At 39.6% G+C, this 20,661-nt stretch overlaps 1 protein-coding gene across 4 annotated transcripts in view; it reads right to left on the reverse strand.

Annotated features, from left to right (window-relative positions):
- Positions 1–20,661, reverse strand: part of LOC111140680 (myosin VA) — a 188,639-nt gene that overhangs the window by 25,580 nt on the left and 142,398 nt on the right. For 3 of the 4 annotated variants that reach the window (XR_002640166.1, XM_022492892.1, XM_022492893.1), the window contains exons 26-30: positions 14,051–14,194; positions 13,533–13,586; positions 9,315–9,542; positions 4,533–4,633; positions 761–841 (exon numbers count right to left, since the gene is read on the reverse strand). Coding sequence is in view for 3 of the 4 variants with exons in the window: in XM_022492892.1 (XP_022348600.1) it covers positions 761–841; positions 4,533–4,633; positions 9,315–9,542; positions 13,533–13,586; positions 14,051–14,194 (608 nt within the window). In the remaining variant the exon portion in view is untranslated. The remainder of the gene's footprint in view (positions 1–760; positions 842–4,532; positions 4,634–9,314; positions 9,543–13,532; positions 13,587–14,050; positions 14,195–20,661) is intronic. The other variant, XM_022492894.1, reaches the window with a different exon arrangement.

Here is a 20,661-nt window from a genome sequence, read left to right on the forward strand (position 1 = left end):
ATGACAATGGCTTGTGATTAGAACAAACAAAGCAGAATGAGGAGTCCCTTGAACAAACAGTTAAGTATTTTTAAAATTTAATCACTAACATGGTATTTTAATGAGATCTGAAAGATACAAATATCCTGAGAGCAGATGAGTGTCTGTGTTAGAAAGCTGTTGCTGTTCCAATTTTATTTGCTTTCCCCTAAACACATTTAACGTGTTGAGTTTGGGTAATTATTTTGAACTTCAGCAATGTAGGAGACCCTCCTGATTTGTGGTTTCACACATCTGAGTTTCACAGTAATCACAGAGAATGCCAAATTGGGCGTGCAACAACTACTGCTGGGCAGCGCGGTGCTGTGCATAAGGATGCAGGCTCACTGCCAAGGGTGCTCATGTCCTTGAGATTGGTCATTATTCCAAACAGGAAACCACTAAGTAATCGGTGTTAATCTCTCACATTGTAGTTTGGGCTCTCCTTGAAAGGTTTTGTTTTGTTTTGTTTTCCAACTCCTAGTGAGATATGCAGAAATTACTGCATGTGAAGGGAAAACCCTACACTCATGGGCAGCAACTCTTATATTCACTATCCATCCATTTCAGCTCTAATTGCATCCCTTAGTGGAGAAAGTTTTTAAGAAGGTGTTGGACTGACTGAAATTCCCCCAGGAAGACAATTAAAGCAGAAGAAACATAGAAGTTAAAGTCAGAAGGCCACTGTTAGTAAGAAAAACAACAAGTTAATAACATTCCATTTTGAAGAGACAAATATAACCTGTTGGCTTGTTTTAAGCCTTCATAAACCAGCCACAGCTCTCCATCCTCATTCAACTCATGGCAGTCCATAGCAGGGAGTCTTCCACACAAAAGGAACAACAATGCAAAACACAAGGGTACAGGATGGTCATGAGATGATGATGGTCAGGAGCAGCACATGGTATTCCAACTGAGTCAGCAAGACTGGTTTATTAATTACACATGGGTGTAAGACATTATCACAAAAATTACTTTTGGTTAATTTTTTAAAAAATGGGTAACATGTAACGTCGCATGTCAATGGATAGAAAGTAAAACAATAATCATGGAGCCAGAGCTACTTTTCCTGCAGAATAAGAAATGACTGAAAAGGTGAGAAAGAGATTCCGTTTTTAACACTTTATTCAGCTAGCAAAGTGATCTTATACATCACATATTATCTTATTAGAGACCGAGATCAACTACGACAGTCATACACACATAGAATGAAAACTTCAGTGACTGTCCTCACATGGTACTCTTCACAATCCATGTCAAAATTAAGTTCTAAGTCTTCTGAGTAGGAACTTGTTTTTGCTTAATAAAATCTGCTTTCTTGCTTTTAAAATTGTCTTAAGAAATTCTTAAAGGAGTAACTTATAATTAAGAATATGTCCAAAGTTCTCAGCTTTTTGACACAACTGTTAAAAAGATTTTTTCACGTCAAAAATTAATGTTAAAATCTGGGGAAACTGCTTTTACACTATTATTTTTTTTTTTTAAGATTTTATTTATTTATTTGACAGAGAGAGAAATTACAAGTAGGCAGAGAGGCGAGGGAAACAGGCTCCCCGCTGAGCAGAGAGCCAGATGCGGGGCTTGATCGCAGGACCCTGAGATCATGACCTGAGCTGAAGGCAGTGGCTTAACCCACTGAGCCACCAAGGCGCCCCTACACTATTATTTTTTTAAGATTATTTATTTATTTGAGAGAGAGAGATAGTATGCTAGAGAGAAAGAGAGCACAAGCGAGGAGAGGGGTGGAAGGAGAGGGAGAAATAGACTCCCCACTGAGCAGGGAGCCTGAAACAGGACTCAATCCCAGGACCCTGGAAACATGACCTGAGCTGAAGGCAGACGCTTAACCAACTGAGCCACCCAGGTGCCTCTGCTTTAATATTAAAGATGTGATACTTTTTATTAGAAGCATGTGTAGCGGCCCCTGGGTGGCTCAGTTGGCTAAGCACCTGACTCTTGATTTCAGCTCAGGTCATGATCTCAAGGTCTTGAGATCAAGCACCGTGTCAGACTCCACGTTCTGTACTGGGCATGGATCCTGCTTAAGATTCTCTCTCTCCTTCTGCCCCCTACCCCTACCCCACTCACTCTCACTCTCTTGTGCATACTCTCTCTTTAAAAAGTATGTATAAATAATAAATAATAATGACAAAGTTGATTACAGGTTTTTTTACCTGGGGTATAAAAATATTTTTAAGTATCTACCATCAGACACGTTCCACACCCTTCCACATGTATTACTTCATTTAGTTCTCCTAGTAACCCATTGTGTATTATTTGCCACACTGCAGAGGAAGACACTGAGGCTTAGAAATAAGATACTTAGAGGCTATACACTGGTGAGTAGGAGAGACCAGGCCTATCTGACTCCAGAGCCCAGGCTTTTACTCTTCCTACTAGACTTTTGTTAATATGATGTGTACAGAAAGCGCATTCCAGAGAATGTTCTCCTATTTACCGTCTCCTCCTGGAGAGTTGATCTATTTTTATGGTCTCAATTGTATTATTATACACTGATGACTTCAAAATTTATATCTCAACCCACATACCTCTCCAATTCCAGATCTAGATGTTCAACTGCCTAATGGGTTTCTCTCCTTAGATGTCTTCCTAGCTCCTTGAATTCATTATTTATAAATCTACTGATCATCTCCACCCTGTGCCTCCCCACACTGCAGACCTAGGATCATGAAACGGTATTACCACATCCAACCAAGTATTCACCACAGACCATCTAGGATTCTCTATCCCTCACTCACAAATCCAAGCCACAAGGCTTACTGATCTCATCTTAGGTATCTTACGTATCTTTCAAAGTGTCCCATTTCTCTCAATCTCAACAGCCACCAACCAAGTCAAGTCACTGTAATTAGTCATTCAATTACAGTAAGAGCTTCCTAACTGGTCTTTATGCCTTCAACCTTGTTCTACTATAATCTATTCTCTAACATAAAAACCAGGGCCAGCTCTAAAATTCCAATACCATATTTTTCTCCTACTTAAAACATTTCAACAACTTTGACTGTCACTGGAGTGAAGTCCAAATTGTCTTGGTTACCTCCCCAACAGTCTACAAACTCTGTGAAGGTAGGAACTGCATTTACCTTCCTTACTGCTATATTCCCAGTGTGTGACATAGGGCTGAGCATGAAACAGGTATGCGATCCATTATCTGGTGACTAAAGAGTAGAGTGCATGGATAGACAGGGTAATAGAGCTCTTCCTATACTAACACACTCTTAGATAGAAGATATGCTTATAATTTATATCATAAATTAAAATTTAAGGTTAATCAAATACTTTTTAAGCATTCTCCATTCTCACCCATAAAACAAGGTAATAAGTACCTTACATGTTGCTTTGGCAACATGTATTTCTGTACACCAGTCCTGACACTACACATCAGGAGACTTAGACCGCACACTAACTACACAAATCCCAGAACTGTCCTTCTCTGTGCTCATCATTGGCCATGTTTTCTTAAGCATGTAGCCTGTAAGTTCAGAGTCCGAAGCACGGAGGCTCGGTTGGGAAGTGGTTTGATAGGAAGACTGAGGGAATTCCAGAGATGAGCCATCACTTGGTGATCATCTCAGCTACAGAGAAAGTCTTCGATAAAGTTTCATCATTTAGGTGCAAATCCTGCACCCTCAGTCAGCCTACCGAAGCTCTTAGGTGTACAGTGACTGAGCTAAGTGCCGTCTGTAACTTCACTTGTGTTTACAGTAAATAGGATAAAACTAGGGTTAGGATTTTTCTCAGAACACCTTAGAAGGGACGCCTGGGTGGCTCAGTTGGTTAAGCAGCTGCCTTCGGCTCAGGTCATGATCCCAGCGTCCTGGGATCGAGTCCCGCATCGGGCTCCTTGCTCGGCAGGGAGCCTGCTTCTCCCTCTGCCTCTGCCTGCCACTCTGTCTGCCTGTGCTTGCTCTCTCTCTCTCTCTGACAAATAAATAAACAAAATCTTTAAAAAAAAAAAAAAAAAAGAACACCTTAGGAAATGTGACAAATACTTGATCTTAAATGTCAGGGTCCCATCCTAGAAGTCATGGTACACTTGTAGAATGATATGGCCAACAGTGAGTTGATTTCAGATACTTCATTACTTCTTTCCTCACCAGATTTCATTACTGAAAGCTAAAGTTGTCCCTACCAACTGGGATTCACAAATAACCCACCATCCTAAACAAAAAGTGGAAGTGACTACCCAAGACAGTTCGACAGTGAGCAACTGGTTTTCTTCTCAAGACGGAGACTCTAAATATACAGAAATATAATTCTTTGATGTAAACAACATCCCCCCTGACAACTCTCATCAATAATGCTACCTCATATTAAAAATGACATTTTAACTGGGAACATGTAGGAAACCTTGAATTCCATCTCAAGGTCAGCGGATCTCTAATAAAGCAATACATAAACACTTTGACTTACTATACAAGAGGCTGGCTTAAAGTCCAAAGATATACATGATTATGATTAAACTAAAATGAATAAAAAGAGAATGGACTTACCTGTTCGTTTCTTTCAAACCAATGTATGCTTGGGCTATTTCACCCTTATCTTTCATTTTTTGTACATCTTCCAAAAGTATTGTGGAATCTGTCATTGTGTTCTGAAGAGGAAAACAACACATTTCCACATTAACACAGTCAGCTCAAAATCTGGACCACAGACAATAATTTTTTTCCTCCAGAATAGGGGATTTATGCATTCCTCCACATCTCTGTCCCACCAGAGCACCGGCCTAGCCCTGTGCAACTCCATGGAAGGGGCGGGCATAGGCAGTTAAGAGAAAGAGACACCTTCAGTTCCTCCCTTGAAAATCCCTCTAGCTCTGCTATAAAGGTGGTGAGATTCTAGAGTACTACTGTCCTGTAAATAAAATCACTGATGGGCAGTGTGTGTTTTACATTATGTGAAATATATATCTATTTCAAATATGTATATATTCCATTAAGTAGTCCCTTGGTGTCCTTGTCTGATAATTGGTCTATGCTATTATAATTTATATACTTCAATGTGTGTGCGTGTGTGTGTGCATCTATGTGTGTGTGTATACACACACACAATATATGTATATATACTTCATATATGAAAATATAGATATATTTCCAAGTATACACAAAGCATTAGAACAATAACCGGCTAAACCAAGCAACTATTGAATGAACAAAGAACAGAAGCTCTTCTTTCCACTACTTCCCATCTAGTTATAATAAAACAAATGCCCCAGTAAAACAATGTAAAGTTTGACATAAAGCTCATTATTCAATTAAAAACTCAGTACAAAAAGGTAGATGATATGCTTTAGCAAAATTAGAAGTTTTTTCTCACGTATTTAGATATATATAAACGGGAAGGATTTAGCTCCTTGTAAATATCTACCATCTGCCATTATTCAACTCTTTCTTCTCTGTTAAGTTATAGCATGGCACATAAGTTTTTGAAATACATTTCTGGCAGGTCAGCATTACCAATGATTTTATATAAAAAGCACTTTTCTGCTAACATCTTTACTTCCTTTTTTAATTTTTCCTTTTTGGTCTAATCTGACAACCAACATAATTTCCAAATCTTGCTTCTACTCAGCTACTCTCTGTATCTCCTAAACCAGGGCAAGAATAGACTAAGCAGTACTGCTCGATAGCCTCTAGAGAATAATACATGTTAGAACCCAAGAGTCCATTCTATTTGTCTGAACAGTATATGTCTGATCTGGTAGTCAATGTTTACTCCAAAGGCAGATCTCACAATGAACTTAATAGAATGTACTTCAAAAAACATGATCTTACAGACCAGTTCTGAGATAAGTTCAAGACCAGTTCTTGATAAGAAATATAAAAAAAAAAAAATCTCACTTTTCTCCTTATAGCGTCTTTTTGTGAGCTTATAAATGCATCCTCAGAGAAGACCAAATATAATCTGATAAAAGCTATTAACAAGAGCTTATATTTTACTGAATTTTAAACATCTTTCCCTAGGCACCACATGAAGCATTTCTTTAGCTACGATTTATATATATTTTAGTATATCTTTCATAGAAAATTTTTTTCTTTCTGTGAAAGAAAATTTTTCTATTCTACAAAGGACCATACTCAGATTTTTAACATCTAAATAGCAACTCTCAAAGACCCAGTCCCTATATTAAATAATGCTGTATTTTCTGATATCTGAAGACCTACATGATGTACTTTTGAACTTTCAATAAATTAGGTAATTTGATCCTATATTAACTAATCTAAAGGAAAGATGAGCTTCTTGATATGCTGTTTTCCTGATGGTAAGCAGCCAGCTGTTTCCCCATTTTGCCTACCTTACCTAAGAACTGGTGGTTGGGGCATGGGATAAGACATGGACCACCAGCACTAGGACATTCCTAACTCACAGCTGAAAGTCTGTCTCCCCCAAGCCAGTGATCAGAAGTTTAGAAACGATTGCACCATGTAGGAAAATCCTACCCTTCCCAGGAAGTGTGTTCTCTACTGAGGCTCCTTCTCACCCTTGGCCAACAAATCCACAGTTGCTCAACAAAAGTGTGGGACAGCTATGCTTTTTGGTGTGCTCCAAGTTAAGGGACTCTTATCCTGGGCCCCCATGTTTGTGGATGGCCTACCATTACTGCTAGAGTGGGTCAGAGAACTGACTATGAATTAGAAATCATGGAGATCTCCTTGTGATCCAAACTGAAACCTACTACACCCATTATTTTTCCACTGCCACAGAGAGGGCTCAAATAGGAAATCAACTTGTAAATATCAAAATAGATTTGGTGGCCAGAAGCATCAATTGCATATTTTGGGTGAATACTTATAAACTAAAATTTAGTATTCAATAGAAGTATTTACTAAATTTTTTTTGAAAATTTTATAATTACCTTGTCATCCTGAAAATCACAAGTCAGCAAGCACAAAAAAACAAATGGAGAAAATAATAAACCTTTAGTTCCATAAATAACCCATCAATGAAAGAGAAAAGCAAACCATAAGAACCCCAAAATTAGCATTCATGGAACCAGCATATGGTAGACATTAATATAAATATTTATGTGATAATTCTTAATTTTCAAGAACAAGTGCTTGAAATTCTTTTTGAGTTGTTTTGGTTTTTCCAATTTGTGAGTATGTGAGAAAATGACCCTCCTGCTAACGTATATGGGTAAAATTCTTATCCTAGGTGTGTGAGAGTTACAATAAAGCTCTGATAGGAGGTCATTTGTCCAAGTGAAGCCTTCCAGAATACTCAGAGAGGCAGGGTAGATGAACTAGATTGGCTGGGCTGGATTACCACCTACCTCACTGGGCGTCACTCACTACTGCCCTGCAAAGGAGTTGTGCAAGGATGAGTGTCTTGGACTGGAAGCTGAGTAGGAAAGACAGCCATGGGTTTGAAAGGTCTCCATCTGTGTCATGGGCCTTTTTCTTAGCAAAGAACAAGTTGGAGAGCAGGGGTGTTGGTGAGACAGGACCAGTCCATTTTAGGGGCTAGAGACCAGCTAGCTGTGAGCTGGGTGAGTGAGAACATGTGATACCAGAGTTATGTGCTCTGTTAGCTGGATTGTTTTTATGCCCCTTGGTTCATTTTTCTTTTCCTTTCCCTTAACTTTAACTCAAGTTTCTTTTTTTTTTTAATTAATTAATTAATTTATTTTTAACTCAAGTTTCTTGTGAGAATACCACTTTGTCACAAGGGAACCGGAGAACGGAATGGTGAGTTTTGGACTCTGCTCCAGCTGGTATGCAGACAGAGTCTTCGATCTCAAGGCCCAACCACAGTGGTAGTCATGGGAACCAAACTGAGACAGCCTTGGGGAAGGAGACACGTACAGGGCCAGGCCAAGGAGAGATTCCCCTTTCAGAATCTTCTCATTTCAGACTGAATGGGTTTGAGATTTGTTTTAAAATAAGAAAGTCCCTTCCTTTATGTTACTCCACTAATTCCTGGGATGCTTTTTCCCTTCCAAGCTTAGTCACAAATATCTTGTTTTCAGAATTTGATATTTTCTGGATCAGTGTTGATCTCAGATATGAGCTGCTGTTCTCAAATCCAAATGTTGCACGCAGTTTCAGCATTTTAACCACAGGCAGAACTACCATTTCTAAGAGAAGTACTCTCAGATCTTCTAGTTCATTAGGTATCATAGTAATTTCTTATATGGTATGTCATGCAGCTGGGATACTTGATTGTCTAATTCTTGGTAACACTTTATTTGCTGCATGAACATGGGCAGGGACACACGCCAGGCTTTAAGATGATTACCCAGAGTCCCTCTGATGCCAAATGACAAAAAAGCCCATTTTTTACTAATACATGACAGTGCTGGGTCTCATACCTGAGTGCAGGAAGGACTTTGGAGGGCCATCTCTACCTTCTGGCATGGGTTCCTTTCTGTTGAATCACTACACACAGCCCCTCCCCAATTGGGTTAGCTTCCCCTTTTAGGCAGAACTCCCTAGAGTCAGCAGAAATCATCTCCATGAAACTTCTACTCATTGATCTCATTTCTAACCCTTTTATATGTTATCTTTCTAGTTAAATGGGCTATTTTCAACAAGTAATTTTAAAGTCATATTTAATGCCTTCCCACAGCAAGACAATTTATGGATATTTGTACTTAACAGTATTTTGCTTTTTTAAAAAAGTTTATGTATTTGATTTATTCATTTAAGTAATCTGTACACCTAACGTGGGGCTTGAACTCATGAACCCAAGATCAAGAATCACATGCTCTTCTGACTGAGCCGGCCAGGAACCCCGAATTTTACTTTCTTTAAAAAAAGATTTATTTATTTATTTGTTTGTTTGTTTGACAGAGAGAGAGACACACACAGTGAGAGAAGGAACAGAAGTAGGGGGAGTGGGAGAGGGAGAAGCAGGCTTCCTGCCTAGCAGGGAGTCCGATTCGGGGCTCAATTCCAGGACCCTGGGATCATGACCTGAGCCAAAGGCAGATGCTTAACAACTGAGCCACAGGCGCCCCCGAATTTTACGTCTGATGAAAATTTATCATGGCCAGAGTACTACTTAAAGATTAATTTTAAAAGCCCTTTGCTCATGAGTGAGATATGACACTTGGAAGATCATCTGGGATTTCATTTATTTTTTGCTCACTGTAATTGGCATTTTCAACAGTTTTAAAGCAACATTGAGTTTTTTTTTTAATGACAATATCCTTTAGACTAAATGCTAATTAGACTAAAAATGCTCGCATTTGCTTCATTATAAATTGGAGGGAAAGGATAAAAAGAAAGAGGGCAGTTCCCAGACACTCACTTTGGTCACTTGCTCGTGCTTACCTTGGGTTGGATGGCCTCCTTCTGGCTCACCAGCTGAGACCTCAAGATGAGGACTTCCTCCTTGCGGACATCAAGCTCCTCACTCACGGAGGTCAGCTGCTCCATGAGGACACGGTAGGCTGGTGCGCCTGGAGCAGTCACCTCTGGGGCACTTTTCTCACTAAGGGCCTTGCGTAGCTCATTTAGCTCATTTTTCAGTTTTTTATTTTCTGATTCCAGCTCTTGACGCTGTATGAAGAGACAAAGAATAGTTCACTGCTGTTATCCTCAACTTTACATTGGAATACTCATGTGCCCTCAAGATGGTGGAGTTGTGCTGGAAAAGACTGTCAGAGGTACCGTGGTAAACGGCTTACCAGGCTGTAATGGGAACTCTGTTCTACAAATTAAGAAAGCTGACATCAGGTGCCATTGAGCAAGGTGAATGGCAGTTTGCACATCAACCCAAATTCCAGAGTCACATTTATTCTGGGCTTGCCTTGGGTGTGGTCACAGGCCTGGAGAGATTGCTGAGTCCCAAGGGGAGAGTTCAGCCCAGTCCTCAGAAGCCCAGGTTTTGTTTGCAGGTAAATATAAGGGCAAGTATGAGAGTTCAGCTGGTCAGGTGGTTTCTACTGAATGGCTCAAATGAGCAGAACCCTGAAATGTTGAGTAGCATCCTTTTATTTCCTTTGTAAAACAGAATGGAAAGACCACTGAAACCTTGGACTTGTAATTTTGAATTTAAAAATTACCATATCACTAAACTAATACAATTCCATTTAGTGTTTTGATGACAACCAGTGTATTTTTCAAACTACTCTGACATGTGTATGACAGGCTTGTGAAGTTGCTGGCAGAAGTCATCTTGGGAGGTGGGTGGGAGGAAAGGATGGGCTCCTTGTGTCACCCAGATGGCCATACTTACCCTTACCCCTCCATACTTTCACATTCTACCAGCCATCCTCCTGTCACCAGTTCGCACTGCCCTCTGTACACTCTGCTCAAGCAGCGGCAATGGGAACCCAGAATAGAGTTCTGACACCAAAATACAAATATCTCGGGGTACTGGCTGGGGAAGGGTGAAGCAGACAGGCGTTTGAAAGCTCCATGCCGCCTTATTTAGCACATTCCACAAGGCCTTATGGTAGTAGAAGTGAGACACTTCTACATATAAAAGATAAAATATTTTATTGTTTCTTAACAGAGAAGCCACCTTGGGTTTAGAGTACCATACCAGAACTCTCAACAGTTTACATAAAACTATCTGTAGTTTCTTTTTCTAGTGTAAGAATATATAATCTTTTCTTTCATGAAGTAATCTATTCTTATGTGAAAATAAAGGATCCTTCCTTTCGCCAGTCTCCCACCAACTAGTAATCCAATTTGTATCGCTCACTTCTGCAACAGAAAACATGAACGTATTTACTTGGACACTGAGCTCCGATGCAGGGATCCCCAAACTTTAAAGTGCAGCAGAGTCACCTGGAGGGCAGAATGTATGGCCCAACCCCCAGAGTTTCTGATTCAAGAAGTCTGGTATGAGGCCCAAAAATGTGCATTTCCAATAAGTTACCAGGTGATATTGATGCTGCTGGCCCAGGGACCACATTTTGAGAAATACTGAGCTAATACTTGGGAACTCTGACTTGACCCCCACCCGCCAATCTGGGCTTCAATTTTTAACATACTACAAAGAATGTCTTTATTTGTCCATTTTTGTGTGAGACAGGCAGATGGAAAAGTGCTGGAGATGACAATACTACTCCCATTCTGTTGGCCTGTGCCATCCCATTCCATCTGATCCTTGTCTTGTATGACCCACAGCATGAGCCGCTCCTCTAGACAAAGGGTACAAAAGGCAACAGAGAGACAGAATATAAGAGATGACTCTTTGCTGCTACCCTTTTCTTTCTCTGCAAGCATAATCACTACCTAAGCAGTACTTTTATTGAAGGAACAACAAATTTATTCATGTTATAATTTAGAGAGGGTGAAGGGCACATCAGGGTATTTTAAAATAGTATTTGGGGGGTAAAAATTGATTTTCAAACAAATGACGATAGGAACTTAGGGTGTTTAGAAAGTTTTCTTCTGTCTGGAGACCTAGATTCAAGACCAGACTCTACAAGTTGATAGTAAATCTCTTAACTGTTCTAAGCCTCGGTTTAATAATCTTTAAAAAGGAAATAACTTATCTCACAAGTCGTGACAATGACTAAGTAAGATAAGGTGTAGGAAAAACTTTTCAAACTGTAAAGTAAATATGACGTATTATTAGTCAAGTGTTTATTAAATTTATTAAATGAAGAGTTCTAACTATCTTCAAGGGAAGGGGTTGATAAAGGAACTGTGGGTTGGAGAGCATGGAGGACAGGCATTCTCTATACCAATGTTACTTGGCCTCAAAAGGAAGCCATAATCAGCAGTTCCAGACCATGGAAGTGGCAAATCCACAGACGACAGGCTCCTATTAATGTAAATTATGTTCCATGTCACACTATTAGGAAACAATGTATCAGGACTAGACTTGAAGTAATACTGAAAAAAAAAAAAAAAAAACCACAAACATCCTCATGACAGTTCAGCGGGACCGTAGGAATTCTTAAATACACATAAGTGCTTAAAATAATGAGTTTCCTTACACTATTTTGTGGCTTTTCTAACTCTTAGACTTGGCTATAATCATAAACCTCACTGTAGTTTTCTAGCTGTTCTAGACTATAGTTTGCAAAAGGAGAAAACAGTAAAAAATAAACACAAGCAGAAAATGTCTGAGAAAGATAAATTTAAAACTAATAATTTAATTAACAACCTAGAAAACTTTTAAAACTGGAGGTATCTTGCTAGCTGATAACCTGATAGCTCAAACTTCACAGGGCTCAAAAAGTTCTAATTCTGGGGAGCAAAGGAAGAAGCCTAGTGAAGAACAATCTATCCTGATTTTATTTTTATTTATTTTATTTATTTATATTTTAAAGTAAACTCTACGCCCACTGTGAGGCTTGAACTTACGACCCTAAGATCAAGAGTCACATGCCTTACCAACTGAGCCCGCCAGGTGCCCACAACCTATTCTATACCCAGGAATGGGCTCTTGTTTGTTTGTTTGATACCTCAACTCTTGGGTTACCCAAGATGCTTTGTATTCCAGGAACTCCTGTTCCTTCCTAATCAGAGTCTTTCCCATGTTCAGCTGCTCTGGGACACATATTACCAGCTAGATAGCCTTTGCCTTCAACCATTAAGGAGACAATTCTCTACCTTCATCTTTCTCCTCCCAACAGTTGCTAAAAAATAAGTTAGAATACATCTCACTCTAATACCTAGCAAACTAATACCTAGCTATCTTTCTCTATAAGTACATAGTTTCAGTGGGGTTTGGTGGTTAGAGTGTGCTCTAAACATACGTGCCAAAGATATGTATGTTCACATCCTGTTCCTGTCAGTTCCTAGTGGAGTGATCTTAGGGAAGTTACTTGTATCTCTTAACCTCAATTTCCTTATCTGTAAAATGAGAACTAAAATACTGACTTGCAGGATTACTGTAAGAATTAGAGCTAGGTTGCCGGGGGGAGGGATGTAGGGAGAGAGTGGCTGGGTTATGGACACTGGGGATAGTATGTGCTATGGTGAGTGCTGTGAAGTGTGTAAGCCTGACAATTCACAGACCTGTATCCCTGGGGCTAATAATACATTATATGTTAATAAAAAAAAAGAATTAGAGCTGATCTGTACAGTAAAGGCATTTAAAAATGATGAGCATAATGATCGCAGCCAACATTTGCTGGGTACTTACTACATGCTGGGCATTATTCTAAGTAGTTTATATGAAATACTTTATATAATCCTTATGACAGTCTTATAAACAGTATCATTATCCCCATTTCATAGATGAGAAAACTGGGGCACAGAAAAGATACATAACTTGCTTACAGCCATATAATGGCAGATCTAGCATCTGAACCCAGGCAGTCTGTCACTAGAAGCAATGTACTTTACTACGTTCTATAGCCTCAAATGGTGGCCACTGCTTCCGTTTCTGCTTAGACTGAACTCAAGCTTATATGGAAGAGATTCTACAAAAAGAAACAACACAAGACTAGAAGTAATGCCTGAATAAGGGTGAAGCTAGAACCTTGGGTGCCCTTAAGGATGTTCTCTGTGAAAAAGAGAAACTCTGAGCAGGTCGCTTGCTAAAACAAGATATTCGAAGCCTTGGGCAGAAACTTCCATTACCTTGAGTGACTCATATTCCAGTTCTGCACCTCTAATTTGTGGTCTTTCTTCTTCCTAGGGAAAGCGTAGAGTTAAAAACTTTATAAGTAAGTAGTTATACTTCAATTGTTACTTTTTTAAAAAAGATTTTACTTATTTATTTATTTATTTATTTAACAGAGAGAGAGAGAGAGAGAGAGAGAGAGAGAGATATCACAAGTAGGCAGAGAGGCAGGCAGAGAGAGGAGGAAGCAGGCTCCCTGCTGAGCAGAGAGCCAGATGTGGGGCTCGATTCCAGGACCCTGAGATCATGACATGAGCCAAAGGCAGAGGCTTAACCCACTGAGCCACCCAGGCACCCCTAACTGTCGCATTTTCACTCAGAGTATTTCTTTGCTCTGCAGAAAACAGTGAGGAGAATTTAGCCCTGGCAACACGAATCAAACGCTGCAGGGATAAAGTACTTATGGGCTGAGCTGCAGGACAAGCCACGCCCAGAGCTGAGTCTGCAGGTGGCCTTAGGGTGGGGCTTCGCGAACCTTGGCTTTGCTGCGCAGCACCTGCTCCTCCTTGCGGTCCAGCTCATCCTGCATCACCTGCTTCTCCTGCTCCAGCTCTGTGACCCTCTTCTGAAGCTTGAGGAACAGTGACATGTCCAGAGGCACCTTCTTCTCACTTGGCTCCTAAACCCCAGAATCAGAAGATGATCAAGCCAATGCGGAAATAATGACCAGTGCAATAGAAAGTCAGGCTAGCTTACGGAAGAAATATACATGGCCAAAGAATGACATGTCCACACACACAGCTAATGAGTAGAGGTATGCAAATTAAACAGTGAGGTGCTACTTTTCCCCTGTCAAACTGGCAAAGATCAATAGTGCCATGTGTAAGTAACAGTGTCTTAGATAATATGTGTGGAAGCATAAGTAGGCCTTTTATTTTATTTTATTTTTTAAAGATTTTATTTATTTATTGACAGAGAGAGAAAGAGAGACAGATCACAAGTAGGCAGAGAGGCAGGCAGAGAGAGGGGGAAGCAGGCTCCCCGCCGAGCAGAGAGCCCGATGCAGGGCTCGATCTCAGGACCCTGAGATCCTGACCTGAGCCGAAGACAGAGGCTTTAACCCACTAAGCCACCCAAGCGCCCCATAAGTAGGCTTTTAAAAGGGCAAGTTAGCTGTATTTATTAAAATTTAAAAGGGTATACCCTTTAACCTAACAATATACATTTAAGAACTATCCTACAAAAATTCGTACATAAGTACACAACAATGTATGGAAAAAGATGTTCATTGCAGCATTTTTTATAATTGTAAAAAACTGGAAAAACCCCACATGTCAGTCAATAGAAGAGTGCTTAAACTATAGTGTAATCAAACTAAAATATTTTATAGCTGTTAAAAATGTAAATAGATATATGAGTGGATAAATATGTCCTAGATAAAATTATTAAGTGGAATATACAAGTTGCTAGCCACTACTTATATTATGATCTTATTTTTGTTAAAAAATCAAATGCACATGACTTTTTAAAAAAATTTTTTAAAGACCTTATTTATTATTTGACAAAGAGAGAGCACAAGCAGGGGAGCAGCAGGCAGAGGGAGATGGAGAAGCAGACTTCCCACTGAGCAGGGAGCCCAACCCGGGGCTTGATCCCAGCACCCTGGGATCATGACCTGAGCCAAAGGCAGTGACTTAACCAACTGAGCCACCCAAATGTCCCTGCACATGACAGTTAAATATACCTAGAACATGGCATACAGAAATCTAGAAGGCCATCAGTGGTTATCTTGGGGAATGGGAGGTACTATGGGAAAGTTTCATTTTCTCCTTTACACATTCTATATTTGAATTGTTTACAATGAGCATGACTACTTTTCTATTCAGGCAAAATGATTTTTGAAATGGTGAAGTGCCAGCATAAATATATTGAGATCATACAGAGGAAACTGGAAAACTAAAACATTAATAAATGTTAATAAAGTGAAAGATTACCTAGGAGCACCTGAAAAGTATGTCAGTTGCTTCTAGAACAGAATCACAGTGAGAGCTACTAGTGTAAATAAAGATGGACTAATCAAAGCTGAACAAATGGAAAGAGTAACCACCATCATGGAAGTTCTGAGACTGCTAAAAGTCTTCTACCTTGTTGACTTCGGGTTTGAACTTTCTTGAGGTAAGAAGAGAAAGAATTGTGTCATTAGATTTAATGGAGATGATAAAGAGTCTCTTTGCCTCTTTTTTGTTAGAAAGAGAGAGAACAGTAACAATAACTTAATTAGATGGACAAAGTATAATTTTTTTTAACATGTTACTTATTTTTCAGAGAAAGAGAGAGAGAATGAGAGTACAAGCAGGGGGACCCGCAGGCAGAGGGAGAAGCAGGTTCACCACTGAGCAAGGAGCTGGATGCAGGACTCAATCCCAGGACCCTGGGATCATGACCTAGGTGGAAGGCAGACACTTAACCAAATGAACCACCCAGGTGTCCCAGTCAAAGTATAATTCTTAACTGATTAGTGTGTCTTATACGTCAAATTGTCAATTTTTTAAAAGATTTTTTTTAGATACAAAAGCAAAATAAACTTTTTTTTTTCTTTTTAAGAGAGGGGAGGAGGAACGGCAGAGGGGGAGGGAGAAAGGGAATCTTAAGCAGGCTCCATACCCAATGTGGAGCCCAATGTGGGACCTGATCTCACAACTCTGATATCATGACCTGAGCTGAAATCAAGAGTTGGACACTTAACCAACTGAGCCACCCAGTAGCCCCCCAAATAAACTTTTATAGAAAGTTTAGGAAATAAGTACAAAGAAGAAAAATAAAGCCATAATCACATCTCCAGAGAAAACCTATAATTTTTGTCAAGTCTTTTTTCTATAGATTTAAGTAATTGGAATATTTTCATTATAATTTTATATTGTCTTTTAAATTTGGCATTGTACCACCAATGTTTTCCAAATTTATGATGTATTTGAAGCCATAATTTTTAACAGCTATACTCACATGCGTACCATCATTTGCTTAGCTATTACCTATCTTACGGATGGACACTGAAGTTGTTTCTAATTTTTTGCTATTGAAATATATTAAAATAAATATCCTAGTGATAAATACCTAAATATTAATGTTTTTAAGTCTGCTAAATTAGTTTACACTTCCATCAAGCAACCACCACCTTGCCTACAACAATGACTGTTATGAATTTTTTTAAATGGCTTAATTGATAGACCAAAAGTATATTTATTATAGTTTTAATTTACATTTCTTTGCCTTTTATTGAGGCTGAATTCTTTTTTCATATTTATTAGCTATTTTCAGGGTTTTTTTTTTAAGATTTTTATTTATTTATTTGACAGAGAGAGAGCAAGAGAGGGAACACAAGCAGGGGGAGTGGGAAAGGGTGAAGCAGGCTTCCTGCTGAGCATCGAGCCTGATGCAGGGCTCAATCCCCGAACTCTGGGATCATGACCTGAGCTGAAGGCAGAAGCTTAGTGACTGAGCCACCCAGGAGACTAGCTATCTTTCGTGAATTCTTAGGAGTGCCAAATTAAATGTTACTCTAGTTTTAAGACATCGAAGAAGAATCAGTTAAACTAAGAAGTGGGGCATTTATCTGTAGGATATCAGGTCATTTACCCACAGACTAGTTAGACCTTGACTTTTTCTAACTATCCAGTCCTATAATGTTCAAGAATAAGAAAAAGTTTAAATATATGATCTTCTACATAGAGTCTGTCCTGACTACCATATAGTAACTAATATGACATTTAAAAAAAGAAAGTCTGTCCTGACTGACAGAACAGACATAATACCCTGCCTGAACGTGAAATTACTATAGATTTTCATTCCTATAAAAACTCATTTCTATACATCCCCCAAATACTTGTATTTTAGCTTATTTACAATGTAAACATTCCATTCATCTGTTTTTAATGTTTGTTCATCCATTAATGATGAATATGTCCTTGAAAATTTTAATTACTTTATCTTTCTTTACACTGTAATATAAGACTTCACCTCCTAACTTCCTTCTTTGTACTTAAGATATCATCATTTGGGAATCATCCCTATCAATCTTGAATGGGCATTTTTGTTTAAAAGGAATCTTCTCATTTAAATGGATCAGGGTGGGGCGCCTGCATGGCTCGGTCATTTAAATGTCCAACTCTTGATTTTGGCCTAGATCATGAGATCTCAGGGTTGTGAAATTGAGCTGGGGTGTTGGGCTCCATGTTGGGTGTGGAGCCTGCTTATGATTCTTTCTCTCTCTCCCTCTTCCCCCAACCCTGCCCAGACTGGTGCTCACTCATTCTCTCTCTAAAAAAGAAAAAAAAATTTTTTAAATTTAAAAATGGGATGGGGTAACTTTTTAGATATTAACAAATACTGCATAAAGAATTAGTTGACTACTAGATAAAAACAAAATTCTACAGAGATGGAAGAATAAAAAAAATATTATCTGACAACTGCAAAATTGCTTAGGCATAAGGACTGGTAACAATTTAAGAGTGCTCTGCATGGTGTCCATTCTTATCTGTAATGATGTATCTAGTCAGAGAGATAGCATTGGTCTTCTCAGAGCCACATGAGCAAGAAGGAAGATAGGGCCATCTGGCTCAGAGAAGTTTCTGGGGTTTTGCTTTCCTTTCCTTCCTTAGAAGGGACTTTATCGGGGCACCTGGGTGGTAGTAGGTTAAGCCTCTGCCTTTAGCCCAGGTCATGATCTCAGGGTTCTGGGATCAAGCCCCACATTGGGCTCTCTGCTCAGCAGGGAGCCTGATTCCCCCCTAACCCGCCCCCCACTGTCTGCCTCTCTGCCTACTTGTGATCTCTCTGTCAAATAAATTAATTAAATCTTTAAAAAAAAAAAAGGAGAAAAGAAGAAGGGACTTTATCATCCAGTCCTTTTCTAAGAGAGTGAAGCTTTGAAACTGACCTAAAAAATCCTGGTCTCTCATCTGAGGAAAATCCAGAAGACAAGAGAATGTATTCACAAAATTACCAGCAAAGGTCTTCAGTCTTTCTGGAATTACTGTTAACAGCTGAGAAGGTTGTGGTGACCCTTTCCCTGGCTTTCATGGGTGTGAGGAAGCTCAGAGGCACAAGCAGAGCTGGGATAATGAGCTGATGGCTACTAAGAAAGGTGCATAACAGAGCAGAGAGAAGCAAAGCTTCCAAAAGAATGCTTGGACCCTGAGGTGCTGTGGGCATGGGAGGGATGCACAGCAGGTGGAGCTGGCAGGTGACTTCTCCAGAGGGAAACAGCCATGCAGGTGCCAGTCTGACTTGTGAACAACAAATCACAGGTCTGGCAAAGCTAGAAAGACATCAGTTCTTTTTTATATCCAATTTTGCTATTATTACATGTCTGAGGTTGGAATTCTGTGTTCCAAAACAGTCTGAAAAACTCCTATTTTAAATTAAAAAAAAAAAAAAAAAAGTCAACTCATAACCAAGAGGAAGCCCATTATTTTCCTGGCACCAGATTCTGAACGAGCTACTTGGGAATACTACACAAAGTAGGAGGTGCTCCTTTACTTTGTTAGGGGCAATCCGTAAACCTGGCTGTTGCAGAAATACTTGCAGGGAGAAACACAAACCTGGAAGTCAAAAGGAATCAGAAGTGCAAGTTCACAGCCATAGTCTTAGTCTGATACTCCTCTCCCACCCAACTTCCCTTCTGATAATCAATTTCTCTTTTTCTATTACCAGTTTTACAGATTTTTATCTTTCTGGTCCTGACCACACCCAATCAAAATTATAGGACAATCTCTGGAAACCTGTTTATTAGAACAAAAACATGGATTTATTGGACACTTACAAACTTGAAAAGAGTAGAGACACTGACAAATACACTTACTAGTAAAAATTAGGTAAAGCACAGAAGAGTTTTTGATATTAAAAACATAATGTCCTCAATCAAATCTATCAATAAGTCTCTTTGTCCTGATTTTAATACAAAATAACCTGCAGTGGACATAGCCGTTCTGTCACAGCTTTCCGGGCCCTAGTAGGAGCTGCTCAAGCTGTGTTACACTGGCACCGACAGTTCGTAGACATACTTCCCCTCGGACTGCTGGGAGTGAGTTTTCCATGAAGACCCACTGGACGCAATCCTAAAACTGTCAGATCCACTGGAAGCTCTAAATCCACTAGAGGTTGTAATTCTGAAACCTTCAAAGTCTAACTTTGTGGTGGTCTCCAAAGATGGTTACCAGGGATTGGTCTCAATGCAAATGTCTTTTCTCCTATCAAGAAATGAGGTCTACTCCCTTTCCACGGAGTCTGCACTGGCCTGGTAATTTGCTATGACCTAGAATGTGGCAGAACTGACACAGAGCTGGTTCTGGGCCTGGCCCCACAAGACCTGGCATTTTTTGCTCTTACACTGTCTGAGCGCATTCACCATGCCACTGAACAGAGAAGTTGCTTGCAGAGGCCCAAGGTCCTCTTCCTTGGGCTGGGATGCAGGGAGGTGCATCCCATGTGCAGCAGGAGAACCTCCCAGTCAGAATTCAGAGTGTGAACATGAATAAATTGCTGTGGTTTGAAACCACTGAAGTTTGGGATGGTTTGTTACACAGCAGTGAATGACTGGCACCACCTCTATCCCACTGTATAGTGGCCATCCTGCTCCATCAGTGGTCTGCAAGCTAACGTTAGCTACAGAGAGAAACGGACTGGAGAATCACAGTGTAAAATGACCGGATGCAAGGAAGCAGACAGGGCATGAGGCTTCAAACAGCCTCGGTTAGAATACTGGCTCAGCTACTTACACGCTGTGACCTTGGATAAGTTAACTTAGGGTTCTTGTATGTATGATTCCAGCTATGTGATACTTTTCCTAAAAATGAACAGAACGAGATGGCAGAAACTCTTCATTCCTGAGTAAAACTAAGACAAGAAAGGAAAGAATCATTCAGTTTTCTTCAGCTGTTCTGCCAGAAGCAGTCTATTTCTGACTTGGCCATTTTCTCAGAATATGATATAAAAATAGAAGAGTAGTGCCTGAATTATGCGTTAGTGAAACTAATAGCATGTTTGAAAAGAAGATCTGAGAATTGGTTTGGGAACAATCTAACTTAAAGTCACTGTACTCTTGGAGTTACAGTAATGTGATATTTTGGTTTCATACCACATAACACA

The sequence above is a fragment of the Enhydra lutris genome, unplaced genomic scaffold (genome assembly GCF_002288905.1).
Source record: "Enhydra lutris kenyoni isolate GAN:26980312 unplaced genomic scaffold, ASM228890v2 scaffoldscaffold4, whole genome shotgun sequence".
Classification (NCBI taxonomy): domain Eukaryota; kingdom Metazoa; phylum Chordata; class Mammalia; order Carnivora; family Mustelidae; genus Enhydra; species Enhydra lutris.